The 15,751-nt window shown below is 47.8% G+C and overlaps 1 protein-coding gene across 1 annotated transcript in view; it reads left to right on the top strand.

The window, feature by feature from the left end:
- The window catches only part of KCNK10 (potassium two pore domain channel subfamily K member 10), a 130,700-nt gene that overhangs the window by 40,470 nt on the left and 74,479 nt on the right, over positions 1-15,751 (top strand). The window contains exon 2 of the mRNA XM_044230936.1: positions 15,290-15,624. Within this exon, the coding sequence (XP_044086871.1) occupies positions 15,290-15,624 (335 nt within the window). The remainder of the gene's footprint in view (positions 1-15,289; positions 15,625-15,751) is intronic.

The following is a 15,751-nucleotide window of genomic DNA, read 5'->3' as shown; positions in this document are numbered from 1 at the left end:
AAAGTCATAGAAGAGGGAGAGAGGGTTTATTCCATTTTTAAGACTTTTGGTTTGATTTAGATCTTATGGGTTATCCTGACTGATTTATTTAGTATGTAAGTACGTCCCAGAGAGTGATCATACCGTGATCTTTGGATGTTTTCTGTTTACTTTTTCATATCAATTTTTTTAATGATGGAAAGTGCTTTAAAAAATAACCTGAAAGTATTATATCATCCTCTTCTTTAGCAGACTGCAGAATTTGATAGATGTATCCAGCAATTGTTCACTTGTGATGAAAGGAAACTTGAATTTTCTGGCACAAGAACATTTTTTTTAGCTCATGTCCAGATTGTCAAGCCATCACAAACTTGACAGAGATGAAGCAGGCCTTAAGAGGTAGGGCCACCATGTACAGTTGTTCAGGTTGTGTATTGTACAATTGTGAATGGATCTCTTGGACGTTGTGCAATTGGCAGTCCTGTCAGGAGGTCATGGATTTCAGTCTCTGTTGATTTGTAAGTATGGGAGGACTAGATGGCAGGCTTCAAGGCAGTAAGAATAAGAAGATACATTATGCTGTCATTTCCAAAGTAGTGCCTTTCTGTACCTTCACTGCTTTCAGGTGAGGGCATTTCTGGTGAGAGTCTAGGAATAAAAAAAGAATTGGTGGACTTAAATGGAAGATGCTGGGGAAAGATGTAGTTCACCTTCATGTCAGAGATGGAAGGGTGGCTCCTTGCTGATTTATTTTGGGGTATACATGAAAATCAGGTGTCTCCCATGCTTCAGCTTTTGATCTCTGTGCTCATTGGGTGAAGGTCAGTCCCGAACACCAAAGATTGTGATTTGGGATTATGGAAGGATTTATTAGTACCCAATTGAGAACTTTAGGTTAAATTTTCAAATGAATACAGGATCATGGTTCAACCTGCTCCTTCAGAGAATTTCTTGTAACAGAGCATGAAGGCAGCAAGGTGTCTTGATGGGTTTTAGAGTTAGACAGACACCAGGCCTGTATCCTGGGGTCACCACTTGCCTTGGGTAAGTTGCTTCTATCCTCTAGCTGAGGGTTTTAGATGACTAGCTGATATTTAGGACCCCCTTTAGGTTAAAAAATTATATTATTGATTTGTGGAATAACTTGTACTTATTACACCATAAACCTCTTCCTTGGCTTTATGTATTCATTCAAAGTATTTATCAAATGCCTACTATGTGCCAGGAGCTGTGCTAGGCACTGAGTCTACAAGAGTGCACCATATGAGCAAAGTCTCTGCCTTTGGAGTTGGTATTCTAGAGGGGCAGGTTGCTGGGGAAGAAGCAGCAAATAATGTAACTGCAAATAATGTAATGTGCAAAGGTAGAGACAAAAGGAGAGGGGCAATTTAGGGTGATCAGGAAAGACCTCTGTGAGGTGGTAACATTTAATCAAAGTGGCAAAGGGTGGGTGGGAGTCAGCCATGGGGAGACTGGGGGGGGGGGGAAGAAGACCCTGGGTGAAGTGAGGGAAGGCTGCGATGCAGGGCATGGGGAGGGTAGGGGTGGGGAGACAAAACCGGAGAAGTGGGGGGGTCTGCTGTGAAGCCTTGGGGGTCAGAGCAGGGGGCCTGCGTTTTATCCTAGAGGTAACAGTGGGAGCACAGAAAGGTTTGAGGAAGGGAGGTGGTAGGATTTATATTTGAAAATGTTTTCTGACTTCTGGTCAGAGATTCCTTGGGGGGGTTGGGGGGGTGGGGTGGGGAGCATGGGGTGATGGGACCTGTGAGGAGCTATGGCCAGAGTCTTGCAGAGAGGGGCCTGGGCCAACGGTGGGGTAGGGAGAAGGATGGCCAGGCCTCCTTCTAAGTCTGTTTGCAAGTAGAAATGACAGAACTCTAGGAGGGAGGGAGCCACAGGGAGGCTGACTTGAGGTTGCCTCTGACAATCTGGCCATTTGTCTTGAGCAAACTGGGTGGATGTTGATACCAGTCCTGGGAGAGGAGGCTTCTTTTTTGGCTGGTTGGCGATCAAATACAATTTGGACATAGGAAGTGTGAGACACAATTGCGGTCTGCCAGTGAAACTGAACCATTGGTATTTGCATGTATGAAGCTGATAGTCAGAGATGTGTTTTCTGGAGTTGAAATTTATCCTTAGAAGAAACTGTCTCCCCTCCCCTGACAGTTGAGGACAGTTTTCCCAGGGGATCCGGTCCTTCCAAATGTTTCTTTCTCTTTTCTGATCCCAGCTCCCACCAGTGCCCATTGCTAGTCAATATTATGGTGAAGGGTTTTCCAGTTAGTGCACCAAGGCTCAGACCTTGGGATTGAGCATGGCAAACGAAGCCCATGCTTTCTTGGTATCCACACAGAGGAAGGTTGGCCATTCAGGTGGTGGCTACACTGCCCTCTGTGTAGTTCATGAGGATGACTTTGAGATTGTCATCATTAAATGCTTGGTTCTTATTACTCTTGTAAGTGGCCTAGATGTTATGGCGATGCCAGGGTGACCCAGGTATTAGTATCCCTTTAACCCAAGTAGCCAGCAGAGCTCCCTCGTTCTCTGCAGCAGGGGGGTCTGGCCACCTCCAGTGTTGACTTGTCTTGTCACCTGGGATGCAGCGTGACTTCTGTTCCTCTGGCTTTTGCACACTGATCCCTGAGTTGCCTCCTGCTGGCTCCCGTCCTCTGCTTCCCTGGGCATAAAGATCTGAGAGTCATCAGCAAATGGGTGGACTTTAAAACCTTGGCCCTGAAATAGATGAGTCATGGGGAGAATGCAGAGAAGAAAGGGCACAGGGATGAGCCCCACAAAAGTCCAATGTTTACAAACTTTTAGGAAGAGGAATCTGTAGAGTGGATTTTAAAAGACTTAACCAGGGAGGGCGCCTGGGTGGTTCAGTCAATTGGTGAAGCATCTGACTCTTGATTTCAGTGCGGGTCATGATCTCAGTGTTTGGAGATCGAGCCCTGTGTCAGGCTCCTCATCGAGCATGGAGCCTCCTTGAGATTCTCTCTCTTTCCCTCTCTCTCTGCTCCTTCCCTGCTCACTTGTGCGTGCTTTCTTTCTCTCAAAAACCAAACCGAACCAAACCAAACCCACAAGACCAAACCAGAGAGAATGGAGGAAAATCTTGGGAATGTGGTGTCAAGAAGCCAGAAGTGGGAGCATTTTAAGAAGGAGTAAGGCCTGGGGTGCCTGAGGAGCTCAGTCAGTTAAGCATCTGCCTTCAGCTCAGGTCATGATCTCAGGGTCCTGGGATTGAGCCCCGCGTGGAGCTCACATCAGGCTCCACATCAGTCTCCCTGTTCAGCGGGGAACATGCAGAATGCTATGGGAGGCCAAGTCAGGTGCGGCCATGTTGGTGGGCATTGGTTCTGGAAGGTGGAGGTGGTGGGGGTCCTGGGAAGGGCAGTTGTGATAGGGTGCCAGAGGTTCAAGCCTGGTTGTTTTTATATGGTTTTATGATTGTATCACCCAGTGTCGTTCTTAACCTACATTTTTGGCTGGTTGTGTTGGGTGGTTGATGGTTGTTTTCCTTCTGTCCCTCTGATATGGGATTACCAGATAAAATGCAGGACACCCAGTTAAATGCGAATTTCAGAAAAAAAGTTTTTTTTTAAAGTATAAGTATATCCCAAATATTGTACGAGATCTACTTATCCTAATTTATGAAAATCTGAAATACAAATTAAACTTCCTCTCCTGCATTTTTTTTTTGCTGAGTCTTTCAGTGCACACTGAGTTTTATATACTTTAAAATGGTTAAAATGATTAATTTCATGTGGTATAAATTTTAGCACACTCACCTACCCTAGCTAGACTGTCAAGTAGAAGCCACCTTTAAGTAGAAGGTCTGCTTCTGGGTTGAGTCACAGGACCAGTAAGAAATGCCAACCTTGAGGGACCCTTTTTTTCTGGTGATAGCTAATGCTCCTATTAAGTTGCCTTAGGGCACCTCATAGAGTACCGAGCACACAGTAGGCACTCATGGAATGATAGAAGCTGCATTGTGCGTTGCAGGGACCATTAGCCCATGGAGATCCATGAATGGAAAGACCTCACCCTAATACCTGTGAACCACTTAGAGAATGTCAGGAGATGGACTTCATGTGGAAGTTTCCAGTGAGTTAAGTGGTATGGCCCTTTTGGCTGTGCTTCAGGAACCGAGTGCTAACTCCATGACATACCTAATTTTGCCCTGCGACTCTGGAGCAAATGGCTTTGCTGAATTCAGCACCTCCCAGTTGTAGCAGCTTAAATGCCACTGGCATCTGAGGGGCCATTAAAAATCTTTAAATGGCAGGGAACTCTTGGAAATGCCCACAAATTCCAAGGTAGCTGGGTTGTGTCATTTGCTATTTTAATTGGTTATAACAATTTCCAGGCCCTTTTTCTTTTTCCTTTCTATGAAGTGGAGGAGTCATAACCACAAGACTGTATTTCAAATGACCTCTTTAGAGGCAACTTTCAAGCAATTAAGTACAGGTTGAATCCAAAGCGTTTGACGCATTAAATATCAGCTAGGATTTTCTATGAGGATTATATTCCTTGGTTAAAAGCTGAGAACCTGAAAGATAGGTTTAGCTATCTATGGAAATATTTTTTTTTTCTTGTGCTTTTTTTCCCCTGAGCTTTGCTATTTACAAGGACTGTTGCATCCCTCATTAACATTTGTTTACATGGCAGGCAGAATGGGACACTTTTATTTTACACTTTTATTGAATCCTACAATGTGCCAATATTCGCTAATTTGTGTTTTGGTTGTACGTTTCTGAGCCAGGTCCTATGGTTCTTATAACTGGGCAGTTCCTTGACTGGAAATATGTTTTAGAGGATGGCTTAATTGCTGATAACCCATCACATGGGTTCATCTGGGTAACAGCTGAGGGTCTGAGGATCCATCAGAAGTAACATGGAAGAGGAAGTAAATTTTGGAAAATGATGCCAGAGCACACTTCTTTCTGTACTCCCTTGTTTTATGAACTGTTTCTTGGGGAGCAGGTTCAGGACCAGCATAATAGCTTGGACGATTTCCTCAGGCCCAGGAAGGGATCTGTTTGCCCTCTGAGATTTCGGATGCCTTTTCTAGATCCTTCATCACCGGGCCCTTTCTGAATTACAGGAATGGTGGGGGAAGATTGCTTCACCAATTCACCCACCTTTTTAGCTGGTGAGTTCCTGGACACCAGGGTCCTGCTTTATCACCTGCGTGTGCATTGGTTCCTAAGGCATGTTAGATACTAGACCAGGATCTGTTGAATCCATGCCTTGAATATTAATTGAGCTCTTATTATATGCTGTGCACTGGGATTGGGACTCTGGGAGATTTAGAAGGTAAGGGTCCCAGAGCAAGGGGGCATCTAGAGGAATTTACTCTCTAGCAGGAGGGATTACTCATGAGAAAGGACTGCAGATAATAGGGCAGTGGAGGGAGATGTTGGTCTGATGAGAAGGGCCAGCCTACATTCAGCAGCTCATGGTTGGTTGGGAAACTCCCCTGGAGGCTGGTTCAGCCCTAGGACTCCCTACCAGCAATGACTCTTGCTTCATCGGGTCCCATTTGGTTCCCCAAATCTAGAAGTGCTGGTTTATCAAAGATTCCCTTCTCTGTCTTTTTTAGATCTGTTCACCCAATTTTCCAGTAAGTCTGTTGACTCCTTGAAGACTTCACCAATTAGAGCTATTAATAGTATTTGGAAACACTTCTCAGGCTCCAGAGAAACGGATGGGTATTTACTACATCACTGTCTCCCCAGCCTCATGAGAAACAATGTGGGTATTCTTTCCCCTTTCAGGTTTCCCCTTTCCTCCCTCCCGCACTCACTCCCAGCCTCTGATGGCTGCATTTGCAGCGAATCACAGAAATGTTGCTGATGTCAGCAGCTCTGAGACTGCATTAAAGGAGCCACTCTAAGGGGGAAAATTATCCAGAGGGTGATGCTGAAAGGCAAAGCCATTTTGTAGGGTGTTTTGTAGAAACCGTTTTCCGCCGTTGATGGATTGCATTCATTTTTGTGACTTAGTAGGCACAGCGAAGGAAGAGCCATCTAAAATTTCTTTTTCATCCAAGTTTTTTTTTTTTTTTTTTAAATATAAGAGGTTTTAGTGGTTATGAAGCAAGCCAGGAGCTCTGGGCGGCTATCCCAGGGGCCCAGCGTACTGGGGCATTGAGACTCCATCTCGGTGACCCCAGCACAAGGGTACAATGAGGGTACAGATCATCCTACATAAATGGTTTGTTCTTAAAGATATACACATATAAACCACAGCCCCTTTTAGTCGAACACGCAGCTTGCCGTTTCAGTGCTTTCCCCAGCAAATCCTCTCATAAAGTAGACAGCTGTTTTGCAGACGGATCCCCATGTACAATTTCAGGTCGTGTATAGTCAGATACACCTTAATATCTCCATGATGTCTGTCTGGATGAGTGTTTCTGAGCAGGGAGATAGGGCAGCTGGCTGTGTGGCCCCGAGCTGAAGAAGGAAAGTGTAGGTTTGGAGCATCAGCGATCCCCAAGGCTGTTTGGATTCCCAGCAGCATCTAGCAGCCTGGGTGAGGTCTCTGAGCAGAGAGAAAGAAAAACATAGAAGGGGGTGTCTCCAGTGGCTCCAGGAAAGGACAGAAAGAGGGGGAGTGGAGTCTGTGAGCTGGAGAGTGAAGTGTTGAACTTGGAATCTAAGCTGGGTGGGGAGGGAAGAAAACAGAGTGGGGGGGCATGAGAGAGTGAGAAGTGGGGGCAGGATGTGTTATAGGGGTAGTCACGGGGAGAGAGCTGGGTGGATAGGGAGCTCAGGTCTGAAGTGGATTACTGAGGCAGGGTCATTTCTTGTGATGATGGCATTCGGGATGTGGCCATAGGAGGAGGCAGCTGTAGTGGAAACCACTGGTGCTTCTCCAGCCTTCCAGAACATTCTTCCTGACCCTGTGTACCCCTCCTCCAGAGTCTATGCACTTCTCCCCCTGTAGCTTGTCCCTACAAAGAATCCCTTTTGAGAAGATTTTCCTTGGTCTACTGACATCTCTTACCAGGACGCTCCTGAGCATTTATGTCCCTCCAGGGGTTTCTATAGCCAGTGACTGACTAAGAGAGTTGGGACAAACTTGGAGAAGGCATTTATACTGCAGAGCTCCCGTGGGCTCAGGGGACAGGACTTCAGCTGGAACCCATGCTTACTTGGCTTCCTATCCTTCCCAGCCCTGCTTCCCCACTCCTTTAGGGGCTTCTCCTGGTGAAGCATTTCCCAAATAAATTGTTTCCACACCAATCTTCACCTCGGGATCTGCTTCTGGGGAACCGGCCTGAGTCACTGGTTGAAGTGGATTGGAGATGATGGTAGTGGTGATGAAATCAAGGAAATGGGAGTTTGGGTATTGGATGGATTGTCTGTGAAACAACTGAAATATCTCGGGAGGAAAACAGGACCTGGACGAAAGCTTTAGGGCATCAAGGAGAGAAGGCAGCTCTACCACTGAAAGCCATGAGGAGAGGAAAAAGTGGAGGAATCAGAGGATTTGGATCTCAAAGGAACAGGGATTTGGACATGAGGGTATGGGCTGTTATTTTTCTGGGACAGGTTGGCCCTGACATTGTGGATGAGGGAGACTGAACAACCTCTACCTGAATGCCACACTCAGAGGACAGTGTCCTCAGGGGAAGCCCAGGTGTCACTGAAGAAGATGGAGGAAGGTTCCCTCAAGATGCTGAGAAAGTTGGAGAGGTCTTTAGTCTGGTGGACCTGAGATGTCTTTGGAAAGGTTTGGGATGGGAAGGGAAGGTTGGATCAGAGCAGAGGAAGCAAAGAGTAGAAGAGGGATTAAAGCTACATCGGAGAATCAAAGCTAGGGGGAAGCTTACATCCACTGGTTTCACTGGCCCTGGGCTTCTCAAAAGAATTGGTCCCTTGAGCTTCCTGGCAGATGGTGGTTTGGCAGCCTGGACACGGAGCATGGAGTTCGCTATTACTCTTGGCACAGAGTTGGCATGTATTTGTTGAATAAGTGAATAAATGGCACATCAAGTTTCTAAATGCCCCTCCCTCTTCATCACTGGAAAACATTAGTGTCCTGATCACCTCTGTATTTTATGCTCTGATAAATATGGGAATTTTCAAAGTATCTCTAGCTGCTTCTGTCAGCATCATTGGGTGGGATGCAGTGAACAGATTTCTTTAGGTTAGGGAATCAGGCAGTGTACTGGCTTAGAGACTTAAGTCATAGGATCTTTCTGCCAAATGGATTAACATGCGTTTTTCAGTTTTGTTTTCTACTGTGGGTCTGTAAAACCAATTGGTTCAATTGGTACAACCGCTTGTGATCTACCCAAGGAAGTTTGCCGGGGTCAGAGGGCAGCATGTGGGTGGGGGCAGGGCTGGGGAAGGAAGAGGGCCCTGAGCACATGGGGCACTGGAGGCCATGTAAATGGTGTGGAAATAATTGTGGGGTTCTAAGCAGGAGCAGGATTAGAGTTTTATAAGGATCCCCTGGCTCCAGGCTTCTTGGGAAAGGTCCTCCTTCCTGGAGCCCAGTGAGGAGAGGTAACTGCTTTTGACAAAACACCTGGGAAAGGCAAACCTCTTTCTGGAAGGAATAGGTCCTGACAATGGGATTTAAAACACTTGGCCCCAGGGTAAAGGAGATATTTTGGGAACTACAGCTGCTTATATTATTTTTAATCCAGAAGGTAAGGGGAAAAACCTCTTTCTTTTTTTTTTAAAATGCTCTAGTTAATTTAAATTATGGAGGAAAAAACTTGGAGTAAGATACAAAGTATGGGGGTGCCTCAGTGGCTCAGTGGGTTAAGCCTCTGCCTTTGGCTCAGGTCATGATCTCAGGGTCCTGGGATGGAGCCCCTCATTGGACTCTCTGCTCAGCGGGGAGCCTGCTTCCTCCTCTCTCTCTGCCTGCCTGCCTCTGCCTACTTGTGATCTCTGTCAAATAAATAAATAAAAATCTTAAAGAAAAAAATAAGAGACAAAATATTATTCAGGAAGCATTTTGGAACTAGACAACAGAGCCCCAGCCATAGCTTTGTGCCTTCAGAAGTTGACCACACAGTCACGACAGAGGGGTCCATTGCGCCAGCATGGTGGAGTCTGGGGCCTGTTGGGAAAACCACAAAGCAGGGAGCCCCAGATCTTGGAAGAGGAGCAGGGCCATGGAAAAGGACAAGGCTGTTCTGACCAGCTCAGCATGGACAAGGAGGAGCCCTGGTCCTGGGCTCTTTCTCGTCTTCCCTAGGAATTGAACAAATTACGAGGAGCTCTCCTTAGACTGTTTCAATGTCTGAGAACTTTAACCCCTTGGCTCTGAATGTCTGTCTGGGGAAAAAAGTACTACAGTACTGGGGCTACTCATAGTACCAGATACAGTGAATTCTGCATTCAGATTTTCTGTTGGGGAAGTGTGTAAAATTGATATCATAAATGCTGGTAAATTTATGGATGGATGCATGAATGAATTCAGGAATGGAGTAAGTTATAAGTAGGAGCAACTCCGTTGTAGGCACTGTGCTAGGCACCACAATGAGACATAAGGAGAACATAGAGGAAGGACATCTGATTATATTGGGGGGTGGGCAGTCAGGGAAGACTTCCTGGAGGTGGTGACACATGAAGTGACTCATGAAGTGAGTAGGAGGTATTGTGGGCCAGATAAAGAGTGGGGAGAAGAAAGGTATCTGGGAAGCAAGACAGCCCTAAGGGCCACATCAGGAGGTGGCTCAGCATGCAAGGGTCAGGGTACTGCTTGGTTTGGCAGGGTCAAAGGTTGTGTGTGGGGGCGTGGCAGCAGGTGAGGCTGGGGAGACAGGCAGGCACCAGATCCTGGAAGGAGCCTGTGCTTTAACAAATCACTAAGGTGCCTTCAGAGGAGCACAGGTGTCAGGTGGCCGAGTTCAGAGTCACCCCTGGAAGAGCGCCACCTGGCTGCGATGTGGAGGATGGATTCGAGGAGGCAGGACACGAGGCTTTGGAAGCGATTCTGGTGAGAGAAGATAGGGTCTGCCCTAAAGGGAGAGGAGGGGACAGATGAGAGTCAAGGTGGCAGCACATTCCCAGCTCCCTTTAGTCTGGTTTCCTCTCATCTTGGTTCCCTGTCTCTAAAGGGTCCCAGAAATTTCCCAATGCTTTGGTCTCTTCTACCTGGATGCAAAGCCTGGCGTTTTAAGAGGGCCAGGTGAGAGAAATCCCTGAACCCAAAGGCAAAAATCTTTTCTGCGGTGGCCTTCTGGGGACATGCATGGCTTGCTCACTTAGTGTGTGTAGACTGTCTCTGTGTTCTTATCAGGACGAGTCTGAGCCCCCTTAAGGTAGGGCTGTCGGACGGAAACTGAAAGAACAAGGTCTGGCTCTTGGCATATGTGGCATCAGAAGGACCTCGCATATTCTCTCTGTTCTTCTCAGAGGACGGTCATGGTGAAACCGGCTGCTGTGAGGCTCCTCAGCGTTCCTCCTTCTTCCCGACACACCCTCTGCACTTGCCTCAAGTCCACGTACTGGGGATTCTGGGTTCAGCGTTCCGCTGGAGCTCTCTGGACTCCGAGCTGCCAGTGCAGGTGGCCCTGGACCCATGCCAGGCCTGGGAGGGTTGGGGGGAGGGCAGGAGTTCTCTGCTTCTCGTCAGTGTGTTGCAATCCGTTGTACTTAGCCTGGGTCAATAGGCAGAGTCACGTTGCTGTGGGACAGCGGCATCTCTGAGGTGGCAGCCTTTCATGTTCCCAAGAAACCCTGAGTCCGGGGGATGTCATTTGTTTCAAGTGGCGTGGAGCAGTGGAGGCACTTGGGGTTGGGTGTCTGACCATGGGTCCGAGGATGCCGCTGTCCCGGGCCTTCAAGCCTCATCTGGCAAGGGGGACAGATAATGACAAGTGCTCTCCACACAAAGTCTCGTGATGATGCACTAGGTTCGTGCTTGTGTAAGATCCTCGTTGACTCTCCCACAGACTCTGAAGGCTGGGATGGGTCCTATTCCTTTCCGTGTCCCCAGCGCCAAGTATGGCACCCGGCTGACTCCAGTGTTTGTTGGCTGAGTGCAAGAATGGGAAGGAAGTACAGGGCACGGGAAAGCCTGAAAAATTCAAAACTACCTCAAACCTCCTCAACCACAAAGAAGCAGATTTCCACGCGTGCTCCCGTATCTACCTGAGTTTAGGTGAAAGTGGAATGGGCAAGCATTTGTGAGGAAATATTTTAAAATGAAAATTAACTGCAGGGATATGCCCTCCCCACCTTTCCCTTCTCATCACTTCTTGGCAGTGCGTTTGCTGCCAGATACTTTTCCGGGGGAGTCATGAGGAATGATAGGTCATTATTTTCGATGCCCCATCTATTATTATTATTATTTATTTTTTATTTATTTGAGAGAGAGAGACAGTGAGAGAGAGCATGAGCGAGGAGAAGGTCAGAGAGCGAAGCAGACTCCCCATGGAGCTGGGAGCCCGATGTGGGACTCGATCCCGGGACTCCAGGATCACGCCCTGAGCCGGAGGCAGTCGTTTAACCAACTGCGCCACCCAGGCGTCCCATGCCCCATCTATTATTGATACATTTCAGATAAAAGGGCCCTTTCCACCAGGGGAATGTCTTTGTTTCCTATTCTTCTGTGCCTACGCTCCAGAAGAGAACTGACTTTGAAGTCAGATTATTTTCATTTTAATCCCGACTCCCCTGCTTTCTGTCCCCTTGACTTCTGGTTAGCCACGTACTCTCTCCACGTCTCAGTTTCTTTATCTGCAAAGCGGGGATACGCGGTGGCTATGACCATGCATGTGCCTTGCAGCTTTCCAGTGGAGTCCTTACTATCCACCTTCAGCAGATAAAGAAACAGAGAAAGTAAGTAGTCAACTAGACACGGATGGCTTCGGGACTGAAACTCTCCTGGTGCTTTGGAAACTTGGGATTGGTGGATTCTATTCAGACTCTGCTCCTGGGGACAGCCTCTTAGCAAACTGGCATCAGGAATTGGTCTGAGAAAGACCTTTGTCAGGCCCAATTCTGCTCAGCCTCAGGAGTGCTAGAAGTCCCGGAAACATCTGTGATGCAAATCAGTGAAGGAGGCCCAGTGGCAGCTGACCTCAAGGCTGTCACTGGGCTTCCTCCTAATGTCTCGTCACCTGACACTGTGAAGGATGTTCCCTAAGTAGGTTATCAAACCCCTGAAGCCGGGAGGGACTCTGACTTAGACTCACCAGAACTTGGCGCCTCCTGCTGACTTGGCATTAAGTAAATGCTCGTCGCTGAGGGTGGTGGGGTTTCGGGTGGGCCTTTTGTTTAGAGTCTGAAGGAGTTAACAACAACAACAACAACAACAACAGAAAACAAACATTTGCTCTATGCCAGGCGCTGTGCCAAGAAATGGAGATCCAACAATCAAATGACAAGCTTTCAGAATCCCTGGAAATCCTAGGGATTTCCCGGCTTGTGGGGAGATAGGCATGCCGAGTCTGCCTGGAGAGTCCAGGATGACTTCACGCGGGAGGTGGCTTTGAGCTGAGACTGAGGAGGGTGGGAGTCTCCCAGGCAAGTGAAGGTGGGGAGGGGGTTCCTGCCCAAAGGAACATCCATGGACTGTGGAGGCATGACCAGAGCATTGCTATGTTGGGGCACCTGCTGTGGAGGGCCGTGGGAGTGCCTGGCTCTTTCCCACTGAGCACCCCTCCCCCACATTGTATGTGTGGTTTCGATGTGCCAAGGTCTCCTCCTTTTATTCCTCATTCAATCAGTGTATTGTGTGCCAGGCACCGTACAAGATACTGGGTACAGAGCTGAGAGGGTAGACCTGGGTCCTGCCCTCCTGAAGCTCTAAGTCCAATGACAAGTAAACAGCTCAGTGAGTGTGGACCAGAGAGACCTAACCTAGCAGAGGTCAGAGACCTAACCTAGAGGGGCGTATGAGTTTCCAATTGCTGCTGTAACAGATTGCCATCATCTTAGTAGCTTAACGCAATGCCTATTTATTATTTTGTGATTTTGGAGGTCAGAAGTTCCAAATCTGTCTCATTGGGCCAAAATTAAGGTGTCGGCAGGGCTAGATCCTTCTGGAGCCTCTAGGGGAGAGTCTGTTCCTTGTCTTTTCTGGTTTCTAGGAGCTGATTTCATCCCTTGGCTTGTCACCCCTGCTTCTTTTCTTACATGTTTTCTTTCTCTGACCCTCCTGCCTCTCTTTTGTGATTACATTGGGCCCGCGGCACTGGTAATCTGGGATAATTCCTTATCTCTCGATCCTTAACTTAATCACATTTGCAAAGTTCTTTTGTGATTTAAGGTGATGTAGGCAGAGGGCCCAGGGATTAGGATGTGAACCTCTTCAGGAGCCATTATTCTACCCACCACAGAGGGGATGGGGAAAGGGGGGGAGGTGCTTCCAGAAGTAGTATTTAACCCCAGCTTTGTCAAAGATGGGTCCGTGTGGAGGCAGGGGAGGTCACTTAGGAGGCTGCTGGATTGGGGCCCCCCCCGCATGAGGTTGGTTATCCTGGGAAGGGTGAGAGGCCCAGGGGACTGAGAGGCAGCAGGGAGGGTTATGAGTGGGAAATGTGGGGGCAACGTTGAAAGAAACCTAGACAAGACATAGTTCAGTATCAACAAAGGTTAGCAGGAACCCGAAAGTCGTGTTTTGCGGGGAAGAACTAGCAAGAATATGATGCCCATGGTGCTTATTCAGACTCTTAAATCTTTCAGTGAGAGATTCCAGACGGTTTTGCATTCAGTGAGTCAGAAGGAAATCTAACATTTTATGATTTTATTTGCGAGAATCACGTCCAATTAAAGGTTGATGTTCTGCTTGGTTTTCAAAGAGAAAAGTGATTTTAAGGCTGCAGGAGGAAAGGCAGGTATTTGCAAACCTGGATTCCTTGAGGTGGCCACCCTTCTGGCTGGGTGTCCTCAGGGTCATTGGTGCTCTGCACAGGGAGGGAGTGACATTCCGTGCTTTTGTTTGTCTTAAGTTTTCGAAGGCAGAGAGCGAGCAGTCCGCTCTCTGGAGTGGGACTGTTTGCTCCACTTAGGTAATTACCTAATACCATCCCCTAATATCTTATTTACACAACAGCCAGGCTGCTCTATGACAGAGGCCATAATAAGCGTTTGTGTAATAAAGGCAGAGCAAAATCGAACGTGTTGCTATTCACTGCTGCACAAGACAGATCTCCAAAGTGCATGATAGCGTCGTGTGTGCAACACGACCCTGCTCTTCCTGCCATTCTAGAAAAGCCTCCAGCTTCACAGATTTATTTCCAAGGTAATGAGATTGCCCTTCTAGTGACCAGGGACCTTTGAGAATTCGATGTGTTCTCAAACCGAGGGGAAATTTCTTTTCCAAAGGCTTCTTACTGGAGGAAAATAGACACAAAATTCGGTCACTAAAGTCATTGCATTTTCTGTTGAGAAATGTGCTTAGAATTTATTTTATTATTTTTATATTTTTCTAGGAAACCAAGTTACTTGACATGCATCATCACTTATTGCTTATTTCCCTCTATCCAGTCCCCTGTTTGTTTGTTTTTTTTTGTTTTTTCACTTTGGTCATCTTCTGAAACCCAAACTTTCTTTTAAAGATTTTTTATTTATTTATTCGACAGACGAGAGATCACAAGTAGGCAGAGAGGCAGGAAGAGAGAGTGGAGGAAGCAGGCTCCCAACTGAGCAGAGAGCCCGATGCGGGACTCTGTTCCAGGACCCTGGGATCATGACCTGAGCCGAAGGCAGAGGCTTTAACCCACTGAGCCACCCAGGCACCCCTGAAGCCCACACTTTCTTTACTGTGTCTGATTATTGACTCGTCTGCCTGATAGCAAGCTTGCTCTTCTTCCCTTTGTTTTGTGATCAGGACTGGATGAAAGGGACTCTGAGACTTGCTAGACGTTCATCTCCTCTTTGCTCTTGGTGTCCTCTGTCCTCAGTGGGTGGACAGAGTAGCTGGGCATCCGTCTCCTATTTATTCCCTCTGTGTGTCTGTTTTTCAAATATGATGGTCTGTCCTGCATCTTACACATTGTTTATCCGAGGAAGCTTGAGAGAAGAGATGAATTATAAACCACGGAGACTTGGCTTTCAAAATTGGGCCCTTACAGAGAAATGTAAGAAAGTTGAACTCAATTACTACTCCTTTTTTGAAACCCCCGAACTCCTGGGGCTCCTTTTCCAAGAACTCAAACAGGCACCTCACCGCTGATCAGATTCCCTCGCTGCCCAGCCTGGTGAACCAGGTTTTCAACCTCCCGTTTGAAAGCTGGCTTGAGAAAGACATCTGTGCTTTGTTTCTGACAAGTCCTGTGTCTTGTATTTATCAACAAACTCTCTCTTCTTCTGTCCCCTGCCCTGTTTCTCAGTGGCCGTTCCGGCAGCAGCGCCCCCCGTGGGCCAGCCCAAGGGTGCCACTAACGGGCCCTACGCCACCCCGCGCCTCTCCATCTCCTCCCGAGCCACGGTGGTAGCCAGGATGGAAGGCGCCTCCCAGGGGGGCCTGCAGACCGTCATGAAGTGGAAAACCGTCGTCGCGATCTTCGTGGTTGTGGTGGTCTACCTTGTCACCGGCGGTCTGGTCTTCCGGGCCTTGGAGCAGCCCTTCGAGAGCAGCCAGAAGAACACCATTGCCTTGGAGAAGGCGGAATTCCTGCGGGATCATATCTGCGTGAGCCCCCAGGAGCTGGAGACGCTGATCCAGGTGAGTGGGGAGCGAGGCAGCCACAGCTGAAGGGACAGCTGCGGTTTTGTCACTGCGGTTTTGCTCACTGAGTTTGCTTCCGGTTGAGATGTTCCTGATGGTCGTGGTGGATTAGGGAGGGTCTCTC

This window comes from Neovison vison, chromosome 13 (genome assembly GCF_020171115.1).
Source record: "Neovison vison isolate M4711 chromosome 13, ASM_NN_V1, whole genome shotgun sequence".
Classification (NCBI taxonomy): domain Eukaryota; kingdom Metazoa; phylum Chordata; class Mammalia; order Carnivora; family Mustelidae; genus Neogale; species Neogale vison.
Note: the sequence above shows the minus strand (reverse complement) of the source record. Positions and strands in the feature narration are given on the sequence as shown.